At 43.0% G+C, this 14,075-nt stretch overlaps 1 protein-coding gene across 2 annotated transcripts in view; it reads left to right on the forward strand.

The window, feature by feature from the left end:
- SYAP1 (synapse associated protein 1) overlaps positions 1-14,075 on the forward strand; it is a 202,623-nt gene that overhangs the window by 171,971 nt on the left and 16,577 nt on the right. The window contains exon 8 of one of the 2 annotated variants that reach the window (XM_078657670.1): positions 10,559-10,703. In XM_078657670.1, coding sequence (XP_078513796.1) covers positions 10,559-10,703 — 145 coding nt within the window. The remainder of the gene's footprint in view (positions 1-10,558; positions 10,704-14,075) is intronic. The other variant, XM_078657671.1, reaches the window with a different exon arrangement.

Raw genomic sequence — 14,075 nt, forward strand, 5'->3', positions numbered from 1 at the left:
CCTTATGACTATTTACTTATCTGCATAACGATAATCCCATTTTCCTCCATGGGATTGCATTGACTGTTTTTTACTGAAAAACTTTTAAGTGTGGAGGGTGTTTTGTATGGAAACCTAAGAAACTGGGTTTTGACAAATTGTTTACTCACCTTTTTTCCAGGAAATGTCCCAGTGTGATAGCTAGGCATATGACACTGAGTAGAAAAAGTAATCTGAAATGTAACTTAAAAAGTAATCACAAAGTAATTACAAAGGAACTGAAAAGTAATTTCAACCTTTTCTGAACATTTGATCTATCTGTATCTACTTTCAACTGCATTCAACTGTATTATCAGAAAAGTACTATTTTTACTTCCCTGCACCAAGTTTGGCTTGGTTCTAAAAATAAAATACAACAAAGAAATATTTGTATACAAACGAATTGGTCAGAGTTTAGTCTTTGAGTGTGTGAAATCATTTCTTGTCCGAGTGTGTACAATGCTTAATACTACCTTCTGATAAAGCCTTACTGCTTGCCCACACCACCACAAATAGAGAGTATGGTATTATCTACTTTTACCTCTGCCTACCTTTGGGGATCCACTGGACTCTGTGCACACTATACCTTACTTTGTTATAGTATATACAGAGCCAGCTTCCTACACAAGTGCCGAACAAGACTGTGAAGGAAAAGATCATCCCTTCAGAGGCAGAATCCACCATATCCAAGAAGAGGATTTCCCCGGCTTCAGACGCCGAAAGGGCCCTCAAGGTGGAAAAGAAACTATGCCTAAAGGCAGAATGTCTGCACTCCTTCAAAGAAAGGAGTTTGACGAGGTGCTTTAAGGAATTCCGAATTTTCTACGAAACGCTCCACTACCGCAGAGGCCAAGGAAGAAGAGGATACTCTCGAAGCTCCGGCAACCCTCAAAGCTCACGAAGAGGACATCAAAAAAGAATTCAACATTCCAGAAGAGGAGGAAGCTACAAGAACTTTCAAGGAAGAGTGGGATGACCTTGTAACAGAGAGCCCTAAAGAGAGTCCTTTGACCACCAGACGACATAGCCTTTTACAACACCCTCATCAAAAGAGCAGCTGATACTTTCAGGGTCCCCTTCGAAGATGAGAAAGGAGACTCATTTTTCCTCCTAGAAACATTAACACCATCCACGAAAGGTACAAAAGACCTTTCAATACTTCCAAGCATTCTGGATCAGGGCAAGGAGACTTTCAAGAAGCCTGCCTCAGCAAAGGGAGTGACCCTAAGGATCAAAAAGAAGTACAAACCCTCCACAAAGGAACCTAAATACATTCAAGGGAACAGGGCGTCTGACTCCTTCGTTGCTAACACAACAAGAATGAGGAGCAACTCTCAATCCTCCACTTGTCCACCTCCAGAAAAAGATAGTAAGAGAATAGACATAGTGGGGAGGAAGATGGAAAGGGAGGCAGCAACACAATGGTGCATTTATAATTCAAATACCCTCCTCAATAGGTTTGGCCATGAACAATGGAACAACATCGAGGAGATAATGAACAAATTCCCTGAAGACGATAGGAAAAGAGCCATATCAATAATACATGAGGGGAAAAACACACCTGCATGAAATCAGCTCTAGATGCAGCTGATACAGCCGGCAGACATATGTGCACGGGTAGAACTTAAAAAGCCATTCCTGTTTCAGGATATTTGGTTTCAAACAGAAAATACAAACATCCATAATCCATAAGCCCTCCACAGGCGATGCAAAGTTTGGACGTGAAGTAGACGAGTGAAGGCCAATGAAGTGGCAAAGGCTGTGGGAGCCTTGCAATACAGGTGCACCTTCAAAAGGGGAGGTTTTAACCTCCGAAGACGCTCACGAAGGGGGGAGTCTTTTCAACAGGGCAGCAACAACAGATGCAAGGCAGTGGAAAACAGTCTAGCCAACAGTCAGGATACCAACCCTGGCAGCAACAACCAAAACAGCCATTTTGTGGCAGAGGAAGAGCCAGGGGGCAACCCTCAAGAGGGGCAGGACCAACTCCAAGTGACTGGCCCACAAAAAAGGACCCCCACACAACACCAGTGGAAGGCAGAATAGTGCATTACCCACAACAATGGGAAAATATAACTACAGATAATTTGATTTTAAAAGTGGTACGCCATGGGTATTGTATAGAACTAACAAACCTCCTCCAAATCCACCAAAGAAGAGAAAGTTCCAAAGAACAAAACTTTTTTATTAAATGAGGAAATAAAGAAACTTCTAGAAAAACAAGCAATAGAGAAAGTACCAACAAGGCAGCACAACAAAGGAAACTACTCACCGTATTTCTTGGTACCAAAACAGGATCTCATATTGAGACCAATCGTAGATCTCAGATTCATTAACAAATTCATTTGCACACAGTTGTTCAATATGACAACCCTACAAGAAGTAATCCCTCAGCTGCAAAAAGGAGACTACATGGCAACAGTAGACCTGAAGGATGCCTTTCTGCACATCCCCATGAATCAGGCACACAAGAGATACCTCCGGTTCATCCACGAGGAGACACACACCATATCATGGTCTTGCTTTTTGGAATAAAACCAGCACGAAGGGTTTTCACAAAGTTCTTAGCAGCAGTAGCAGCATCACTAAGAAGAAGGGGAATCAACGTACATCCCTATCTAGACAACTGGTTGGTGAAGGCCAATTCAAAACAAAGATATCACACACACATTCAACCGGATGTTAAATAGTGGAGTCACGTTGTGTCTTTGTCCCTTTGTGTCTCCCTTTGTTGTGTGTTTTTAGATTACACACCAGATACACCCAAGAGGTTTTATTCCCCGGAGATTGAAGGTAGGAACAGTGGTACCGGTTGGTGCTGATTATGGTGCATTAAGACTTGATAGGTGAGGAAGTCTAAATTTGTGTATTTTATGAATTTTTTTGTAGAATATATTGGTCCTGAGGAGAACCCCATTAATCACAGGGTTCGAAACGCGTCGACCTGGTCCCGTGTCACATATAAAACACTCACAAATGTTGTGATGAATTCTAGATTATGATAAAAAGCATATAATCTAAGGAATCTAGTTTATTTAGAATTGTGTTCTATTTTGAGGTTGTGAAATTGACATTGGGATCACTGTTTGTCCCCTACAGGGTGATGGTATGTTTCAATGACGGATGAGGATGAGTGAGGTTTGTGTGTTTTGGCCAAATCTGCGAGAGGTGTGTACTGCTAATATGTATATAGTGGGAATGTATTGTATATAGCCTGTTGTAAGTCTATTCAATGTTTTTCTATGCACAAAAAAAACTTAGTCTTTGCAAAAAATGTATAATTGCAAAAAATGTATACTTGCAAAAAAAGTAGAATAAAGCATTTAGTGGTGCAATTAAAAAACTGACTATTATGTTTTATTCATAAGGTCTATTAAAACGTTTGTTAGCAAGTAAAGCCCAGTATTGGCATCTGTTCTGTTCTTCTGCTCTTGAGATAAAGAAAAAAGCCTGATAGGCTAAAAGTGAAAGCCTGAATAATATGTAGCCTGTAGCTTAAACAACCCTTAACCCCTTCGACGCTCATGACGAGCTGGGCTCGTCATGGCGTAGCCTCCTCGCACGCTCATGACGAGCCCAGCTCGTCACGTAAAGTGCGGTTTCGCAAAACCCAGCGTACGGGCGGAATTCCGCCCGCACGCATGCGGTTAAAGATAGAGAAGGTATCTGGCTGCGTAGCTGGATGGAAGACATGAAGGCATGCCAAGAGAGGAAGAAAAGGAAGAAATTAGAGAGTTCCTCCTCCCACCGTTCTCCAGAAAAATGGCAAAGAACAGGTACAGACTCCCATAAAAGGAGATCTTAATCTAAAAAGTCTCCCTCTCGACACCGGCACTGTTGTCATTCACATTGCTGCCATGCACCAACGTCAGTTATTGCCATTGAGAGGTCTGTTTCCATCCTGTTCACCTTTGAAGTAAGGCTAAATGTCGACAGCATGCCTATATCACCAACGTTCGACGTCCAGATCTGTGACCGGACCTTCCTCTATGCCGAAAACAGCCACAGCACTGTCGTTGTACTCCTGGTCAGCATTGACATCACATCATTCAATGTCAAGATCTCATTGGTCGACATTAAAATCCAGTCTCTCAGTGGCGAGGTCAGATCATTTGGCATCAAAGTCTCAATTATCGACGTAGATGCCAAAGATGCAGTCCCACTCTGCTTCGAAGAGGCATACCGCTCCGCCGAGGACACTGGCTATTCCTAAAAGACAGTGTGTGATGTCGATAGCTCGACATCAACAGTTATTCTGATGGAGTTTTCTTCTTCTTGCTCACATTGGTCATGATCTTCTCAACGTTCAGAACCTCCATCACCTGAACAAGACGTACGTATCCCTCAAGACCACCCTATTGTCCCATCTAATGATCCTGTACAGCACAGCTTTCCAAACTTTTCATGTTGGTGACACACTTTTTAGACATTCATCATTTTGCGACACGGTAATGTGAGCGAGCGACCCCGAACCCCGGGTTTCTTGTCCCCCTCCCCCCCAATAACATTTTCAAAAAATAGTGGGCAAATGGTGCATTTTCAAGCAAGTTTGAGAAAGCAGGAAGGTTAATAAAGCAATTGTGAATCTGTTCTAACAAAGACAGTGACTGGCAAAACTGGGTGTAAGGTTAGGTTTGTGACACAAGAATATAATCATGCACACATGGACACATGCCCCAGTGATTTACGGCACAAAATGGGCGGGTGCACACGCTGCCAACCCTTTAAACAAGTTGGATGAGAAATGTACACTACCAGATCTAGAACCAAAAGAAGCCTTTGGAAAAAAAATCTACCAGCCAACATTGTGGCAAATGACGATGATCACACAGATGCCACTTCACACTAGAAGGGGAAAAGCCCATTTTGGACAACTGAGACCAATTTATAGGATAGTTTGCTCTCATATCTCAAAAATGACATATGAGAGCAAATTAGTGAAAGGAAAGGTTGAAAAAAGAGCAACGGAGATCAGAATGAGCAAACGAGATAGTGAAGAACCAGAAATAAGGATGGCAGGGAAAGAACAAAGACGTGGAAGATGGAGAGAAACATGAAAACTAGTGATGGATATGAGAGGAAGGATATAGAATGAACAGAAAGAGAAACAAAGAAAAGAGTTTAGGTTTAGGATGAACGAGGATGGAAAAATGAGAGGGAGGGAGGCGATAAGAATGAGTGACGGCACCAGGGGAAGAGACATTAAGCGATAGGAAGGAGACCAGGTGAAAGAAGGACAGTTGAGTGAGGTTGGGGATAGAGAGAAGAGCAGTGCTTAATTTAAACTAGTGGTTTCCACCCCTTCTCCCCCCCCCACCCGCCCTACTGCTGCTACCAGGCAGCAGGCTCAACTGCTTCTAACGGCTAAGGCGCTCGACCTCGGATCTGGGTTCGAGTCTCGGTAACGACGCCAAAAAACCCCTGTGATTCTGGGCAAATCACTTAATCTCCCCGTGCCTAAAAAATGAAAGTGTGTCCTCATGTAACGTAACTGGTGCTATGTAAAGCGCTCTGATAACTGATTCGGTTCTAGTTCGCGCTATATAAAACTCCGAAAAAAAAACAAAAAAAAACAGTGCCCTAAAGTGCGATAAAAAGCATAAATATAAAGTTACGACGATTTCTCTTATCCCAGAAACAAAAACGCTATCTTCTTTTCATCAAGGCAAATTGCGCAGGCCACATTCGACATGTGGCAGCCCCATTCTTAAAAAAAAAAACACCTGACCATCCTTTGCCAATCTGCTTTTCTAAGAATGAGCAAACAAAACAGACAGTTGTGCAGCAGGCAGATTATTAACATTTAACACTAGAACGCTGAGCTACCACCTGTGGCTTGTTTAAAATGTAAACATGATTACAGACTACTTCACAGAAAGCTTTCTGAAGGTCGGATACCCCTATGGATCCCTAAACCCTTTAAAACCCCTAAATACCCCTTACCCACCCATGATCCCTAAACGCCCCTTATATCCCCAACCACAATGAAACCTGGTTCGTCCCACCCCCTGAACCCTTAAAGCTCCCCCTTTTTAATGGGATAAAGTTTCCTGCCCAACTATACTGCGCAATGTGTTATCGGGGAATATGTGATGTATACATTCACTCCACCCCTCTATTTAGCAAACATTGGAAGTTTCCATAATACCCAAGTGAGCATATTCTTGGTGGATCCTTAATGCTCCATAATACTAGGTTTTTGGGTAAGCAAGGTGTTAAAACAAAGCTGCATTCTGTTAGAATATAGTTTTGGTGATGTGAAATGTATGTGACTGGTATTTGTCTTTTGCATTTGTTGAAACTGAAATGGGTATGAGTAAAGGGGATAGGGACAGTGCGTGTCTGGTGTTAGTGCTCTAAAATCAATGATTGACGAGAGCTGTTGAGAGGTGAGCATGAGAATCGTGGATGAACGGGTTTGTGTAGTGTTGGGTTGTGCAGAGTAATTATAATTGTGAGAGGTGAGGGTAGGAAGGTCTGATCTTTTCTGGTGGTAAAGCTGGTTATGGTGTTAGATGAGGATTGTTGGTGAGTGGTAGTATGTGTGGAATGTCTTGGCGAGTGGGAAATTGTACGTTGTGGATGAGGGAATAGGAAGGGTTCAGGTAGTATTCTGTATCAGATCACACTTTTCACCTGTTTAACTCTGCAGGTAAGCTCTAATTTAAACAACCTGAAATGCTATAACACACTTTAGAATTCTTCTCTACACACGCCAAAAACTAGTGCTAAGCAGGCTCAAACATAATTGAACACAAACAAAACACATGAAGCAGCCTCAACACTTAAACTAGGCTTGCGTTTAACTCTTTGGTCCTTTTGTCACTTTACTTACAGTGTTGAAAGGAAGCCCGAATCATACGTGCACATACAGCAAATTCATAGAATAGGATTGCACAGTAAAAAAGCTACCTGCTTTTGCCAACTTTGCTCTGTCTGGCCTTACTCTCTGCGCTGCTCGGTGCGCAGAGGCATTGTAGGGGAACCGGAGGAAAATGGCTATCTTAGTTTCTCTTTCAGAAAGTTAAGGGGCTGTCCAAGCTCGGAGGGAATGAGGTGTCTAGTGAGGTTATGATAAGCCATACATCTGTTTCAAGAAGTCGGCCGCTGAAATAACACCTTTCCACTCTCGTTGATGCTTTAATACATTTCAGATTCTCAACTTTGCTTCCATGGGTTTCAAAGTAGTATTCCAATATCCGTCTTAAAGTTTTTTTACTTCGCTACAATCAATCAGGCATATCGTAAGCTTTTGGAGGACCCAGGTTACATAGATTCTGCAGGACCCCTCTCTGTTTTTACGCAGGATACAAACCTCGTTCAAAGTAAAAAATGTAATTGGGCACATTTTGAGGCAGTTGCAGCAGATGATTAAACCTTACTCGCCGCCGTTCCTCCTTGTCACCGGGCTACCACTCATGTGAAAAAAGTACCGAGCGCCGGGAATGGACTGTGCATTTGACGTGAGCCACAAAGGGAAGAAGCCGCGCGCACATACCTAATGGTCCCTCGCCTTCCTCCACGAACTGCGTCACTGATAGGCGCAGTACCGTCCTGCTAAAGCAAAGAATAGAGCGCGTCTCCTCATCGTTGCGCGACACACAAAAGCATGGCAGGCGACACAGGAGTGTGTCGCGACACTGAGATTGGAAAGCACTGCTGTACAGGTTCCTTTGCAACCATTGAGCATAACTCCTGTTCAAAAGCACAACAGAGTGTCCTCTATGTCACCAATTCGCTACTTAAAGGCTCCATCACCAGTTAAATCACCACCTCCAAGGGCTCAGTCCCCCCATTAACTCAATCGACAAGATCAGTGACAAGATCTCCGGATACGATGTGAAAATCTTACACGCCGACTTCTCCAGCCCACTTCTTATCTGGCGTTTCATCTGTGATATTATTACATTCGAAGATACACTAGTTAGCGGGGCTTCGAAACTTAACATCCAAGTTGATGCTCCACAGTGTCTGTGATACTAGAAACTCTGCAACCTAGAACCACTCCGAGGCCTCTCTTACCTCTGCTTCTGGGCCTCATAGATAGTGCCTCATAGATACCGTTAAAAAAAAATCCATTAACACAGCTGCTGTAAAATTTGCAACATCGAGACTGTTGAAAAAATACAAACATCCGCCGCAAGATTGAGTTTTTTTCAACACTGATCCTTAACCGGGTTCTATAATTTTATTTTTTGATAATCCACTTTATTGATTTTTAAAACAAAAGCGAATAAAATCATTGGTAACAGGGGTTCTATCATTTTTACAGCAGTGCAATTAAGACGTACCTCTGTTCCGGAGACCACAGCACCGGCAGACCGAGAAAGCAAAAGCATGGATGCAATTGGGAAGATGATGTGGGGCATAGCATCTACACATTTACGCAATGCCAATTCAGCAGCATTGTTAGGCAAATACCATCGGAAGATTTGGGAGGGCATGACATTATTCATGGCTAATCTGCCCGATCACAGGCAACAAGACTATCTAGAGATGGGTAAAGAGTGCTCCCTAATCCTGAATCAGTCCATCAGTGCTGCAGTAGACTCCATTGAGCTTTCGGCCACTGCCTTTTCACATTGCATTTCACTGTGGCGAACATCTTGGTTAAGACTTGAATCTTTAAAACCAGATGCCCAACTAAAAACTGCCAATTTGCCTTTTTCTGAATCTTCCTTCTTCGAACAACACACAGAGGCAGAGATGCTGCGAATGAAGATTGTTGCTGAAACACTCAAGGCAGTTGGCTTAGAACAACAGAAGATGTTTTTTTAAACTGCTCAAGCTCAGGGGCAAACAAAACTTGTACCATAGGCTTCAAACCTCTAGGTGACCCTATCACTATCAACAGTAGCAAAGACAGGCTCAAAGGCCATTTCAGAGCGGATACCAGAGGAGAAGATCATCTCCACAAAAGCACTCGCAGAGCAAGAAAAAAAATTCTCAATCAAAACAATGAAAATCACACCCCCCCTCCAAGGTTTCCCACTCCGATGGGGAAGCGGTCAAATGTTACCCGAAAGAGTGGAAGAACATAACCGAGAAATGGGTCCTAAACATCATTCAGAACACCTACTCACTCCGTTTCATGGGCACTTCACCACCAGCTCCTCCACAACAAGTCACGATAGCCGAGTTAAATAAGAAACATCTCTCCTACTGCAGAAAAAAAGAAATAAAAAAGGTTCCTCTACATCAAAAGGAGCAAAGAGCTTACTAAAGGTATTTCCTTGTCAAAAAGGAAAATCAACTCAATCAATTCCGGCCAATTCTGGACCTTGGGTCCTTCAACAAATTGATAATGAAAGAAAATTTCAGAATGCTATCACTTCACCAAATTTACCTGTACATAAGGAAAAACTAATGGCTCTGTGCAGTAGACCTCCAGGACGCATACTTTTACTTTCCTATAATACCGCATCACAGGCAGTTTCTGAGGTTTGTAGTAGGGTTGCACCACTATCAGTACACGGTTCTGCCTTTTGGCCTAAAGACAGCTCCACAAACCTATTCCAAGTGCATTATGGTGATGCACAAGAGGAAAAATTGCTACCATGGCTTGGGTGAGACAAGTCCCTATCCAAGACATTTGTAAGGCAGCTACTTGGAGGTCTCTACACACACTCACAAAATACTACGTTTTAGAAACGGATACTCAAGCCAACTCTAGGTTTAGCAAGAAATATTAAAAAATCTATTTAAGTAGTTAGTCTTGTCTTTTTGTGCCTGAATGACTAGTTCTAGTTAACAGGCCTCCAATACAAATCTTAACTGTCTTACAGGTAATAGCTACCTGACAGGCGCTGTTGGGAGTTTTTCTTAGCTTGCTATTCTGTTCTAGGTTGATGACCATCAATGAATGTTCTGTGATGCAGAAGGAAAAGCTACTTACTTGTAGACCTAGTTCTACATCATAGGAATCTTCATTGAAGTGAGAAAAACCCTTCCTCCTTCCCGGCTGTCAGGTTATCTTTATATCCTGGTTTATTGGCGTAAAAAAGAACTGACTCTCACAGGCCAACTGCCACTGCAGTCCATTGTGGGATAGGGGTTCCCCAGGGTCCTTCGAGGTACAGGCTATATATTTTTCAGGGTTTTAGTGTTAGCCTATCAGGTTGTTTTTTCCTTCATGTTGTTTCTCTTGAGAGCAGCTCTCATTACAAACATTGAAAAGGACTTCTTTCCAGTAGATAGGTGTCCTGCTACTCTTCAACAGCAATCTCCAGGAAAATACATCTCCGGCAGTCTACACTGAAAATGATATGAAAAATGACTTCCAGTGAAGAACACTATACAGATATTTTCTTGGGTTATAAATGTATTTTGAAAAAGGTGTTCTGGGGTCCGTACAGGCAGAATTATTCAAGGTTTATTACTTCAACGAAGATTCCTTTGATGCAGAACTATGTCTACAAGTAAGTAACTTTTCCTTTCATTTGATTTTTAAATGTGAAATTCGATTTGTTTTAATTCTTTTGAATGTAAATTGGTTACTGTTTATTGTATAATCATATCTTACAACGCAAAACTATTTTAGGAAGATGACGAGATTTCCACAAGTCCAGGTGTGTCCGAGTTTGTGAGTGATGCTTTTGATGCACGAGACTTAAATCAAGAAGTTCTCAGAGAAGGTATGGAGCAACTTGTGCTTGACAAAAAAGGTGAACTATGCACAACGGAAGGTATGCATAATGCATTTTAGCATCATTTTAAACAAACGTCCATGTAAAAGTGTTTTCAGTGTTAAAGTTGTATTTCAGGACCTGAGTAAAAGGCTATCATAATTCACACTGTTTCCTGTTAATAATTAAGCTAGCATTGAAACATCTTATGAAAGTTGAATTCAAATAGCATTTATATAGCGCTTACTCCTTGTGATGAGACGTTGAAATGCTTTACTATGAGTAGCATGCTACCAGTGAGTGCAAAGTTAGTGGTCAATCCATTGGTTAATGGAGTTAGTCTTGCATGCTACATTGAACCATTCCATGCATTAGTTTATTTGTGGTTCATTAGTGACTTAGTTGTGATTATTAGAGGGGGAATATGGGAACTGTAGGAAGCTGGCTCTGTATATACTAAACCAAAGTAAGGTATAGTGTGCACAGAGTCCAGTGGATCCTCAGAGGCTTTACCGAGGCAAAAGTAGATAATACTAATGCTCTCTTTTGTGGTAGTGTGGGCGAGCATTTAAGCTTATCAGAGGGCAGTGCTAAGAATTTGTTGTATACACACAGGCAAGAATTACACAAACTCGATGACTAAATCCAAAACCAATGGTTTGTAAAAATATTACTTTTAGTATATTTACTGTTATAGAACCAACGTTACTTTACTGCAGTAAAATAAGTTTTGCAGTATCACCGTTTTTCAGTACCAAAAGTGGACACTTAGTGCTTTTATCAATCAATACAATGTTATCTTATGGGAGGAAACACAATGAGCAATTTGCAGGTAAGTAAACAAATTGCGAAAGTGAGCTTTTGGATGAAGTATCAGTACCAGGCAAGATTCAGGTAAGTGACCTCAGTGCACTACCAACGGCACAGAGGCGGCTGGGTGCAGAGTGCCAACAAAGCATTGGTCGCCCAATCTAAACAAATGGGGAATTTCGAACTTGAAAAAATGCTGCATGCTAGGAGGCCGATCGATGGAACCCTACAGCTGCACAGGTAAGTTGGAATGTGCTGGAACGTCAGGACACAGCCGTTAGATCTCCCCAAGGCCCATGGGCTTCTGGTGCAGGGGTGTCCTTTGATGTCAGAAGTCAGCTTACTAGTGCGGCCGCGGTTGGAGGGCGGGGGGAGGGAGGTCTGTGTGCAGAGGCTGCAGGTGTGGACGTGGAGTCCGCAGGGTCAACCTATGAGCGACTCTAGTTCAGGATCGCTGGGAACTTTTTCTGGACTGGTGGGCCTCTTGGACTCGAACCGTGGACGTCTGGTACAGAAGTGGTCGAGTTTGCAGATCCACAGGCAGAGCCCTTGGTCTTTAAAGTTGCTTTCCTTGTGGACAGGTCCACTGTCTTCAGGAGATTACGAGTCTTTGTAGAAGGCAGGCAGTCCTCCCAAGGTTCCGGAGGTCGCTGGGCTGTTGGACAATTCGCTCTTCTGTAGCAGGGTTTTTGAGGGCTGCAGAGAGACCGGTAGGGCTGGGGCCAAGTTAATTGGTGTCTTCAGTCTTCTCTGCTGCACCGATCTTCTTTGTTCTATTTATCATAGGTCGTCTGTAATCTGAGGATTAAGGTTCAGGAGTTCCTCTAAATGCTCAATTGAGAAGCATTACAGGGGTTAGAACGTAGCAGCCAATGGGCTACTTACCTTTAGGGTGCCTACACTTTTTGTATGTCCACTCCCTCTGGGGAGGGGGCATTTCCTAACCCTATTGGCTCTGACAGTGAGGTTCAACAGCTGCTCCAAAACTCCTTCCATTCATTTATGTTTTACTTTCATCAGAAGTATGGTGAGGCTATTATAGCAATAACAAATTTCTCGTGCAGTTGCCTAATACAGTGTTTTAGAGTCCGGCCTAACCAGTTTGCATTTGTGCACTGTAAGAAGGAAAACGTTTAACTGGGGTATTGAAGCGAGAATAACAGAGCAAGAAATTAACTTTCAGATAATTTTAGTATTTTAGCTTTAGAGGCATAAGAGGAGAGCCTGACTCGAAGTGTGGTTATCACTGTTGGGTATTTTAACAAGAAATCATTTTGTTTCTCTTCGAGCATGACTCACCAGCTGTGGTGAATTTTAAAATAAAGGGAAGTAAAAATTTATTGTGATTAAGTAAACTAATAAGTGAAAAATTAATTTGAGATGTGACTAAGGCTTTGGGTAATTTGGCAGGAAGAAATTGTCTTCTTTGAGTCATTGACATGCTTATCCTAATGGACATTTAAATGAATGAATGAAATATAATTTAGATAGCGTGCAGCTGCTTCTCCAGAAGGGTGCTGGTGCTCAAAGCTTGTAAAGTGGAAAGATTATTTGAGTTTGCTAAAGAGATTTAAAGGCTTTTTCTCTATCCCAATTTCTGAGTGCTTTAGGAAAGAAATTCAATTTTTAGGTCGAGCCTAGCGTTGCAGCGCATGCGCTGTTTGGTCTTGCGGCATTACACTGTCTCCTTCATTAGTCGGTAAGCACTATTTTTCGCATTACAGTGAAAGCGCGATGCAAATATAAATAAGCGTCTGCCTTTGCGCAATGGCGACCGCTTGTTATTTTAATGTTTATCCAGTGTTGACTTTAAGAAGTCTTGTAAAGACAGCATCAGATGTAAACACTGTGTGTGCTCGGGATGCACTTCTTTCAGCCTCTGAGACCCGGCATGAGGAGGCCCCAATCACAAAAGTGCTTTGTGGGCCAGAAGGATTCAAAGGGGACAAACAGTGGCATCGGCCGGGGAGGCGGGACAGAGGAAATGCTAAATAGTGAGAGGAATTCTTATATAAAGCGCTGCTCTTCCCCGCGCTGCGCTAGCAGGAAGCCGTGACCTTTCGTGGCCAGGCACAAAGCGCAGAGCAGGCCCAGAGGTGAGAGGCGGCTTCCTGCCATTCTTCCCTGGAGCCGGTTCCTAGAGCGCCCATGCCAGCATTCACATGGCTTCGCTCTGCTGCTGGCGACCAGGGTTCACTGCCGCCCTGCTGGACGGCACCGGCGAGCAGCGGTATTTACAGACGCTGAGCGATGAACCGTGTACCGGGGCTGTGCAAGGTGTGCTCGGAGCGGCGCTACAGACAGGCAAGTACCGTGAGAGTACTGCGTGCCGGTCTTCGCCTCAGAGGCACGCCACTGTCCTGTCCGAAGTTGGAGCTTCATTGACGGATCGGGGTCTCTCGGCTTCCTGTATAGGTATGCCAGAGAGACTCTGATATGTGCTGACAGGCAGTGCGTATAGGGCAGAGGTGAGTCTTGCAGATGACACCTCAGATATGTGTAGGGCAGTAACAGACAGTTGCCTGACTGTTGGGATACACCACTAAGCATCAGAGATGGGAAATTAACATTCTCGATTTCGGTTATACAGTATAATAATGGAAGAAGCTGAGGTTGGGACAG

Source organism: Lissotriton helveticus, chromosome 8 (assembly GCF_964261635.1).
Source record: "Lissotriton helveticus chromosome 8, aLisHel1.1, whole genome shotgun sequence".
Classification (NCBI taxonomy): domain Eukaryota; kingdom Metazoa; phylum Chordata; class Amphibia; order Caudata; family Salamandridae; genus Lissotriton; species Lissotriton helveticus.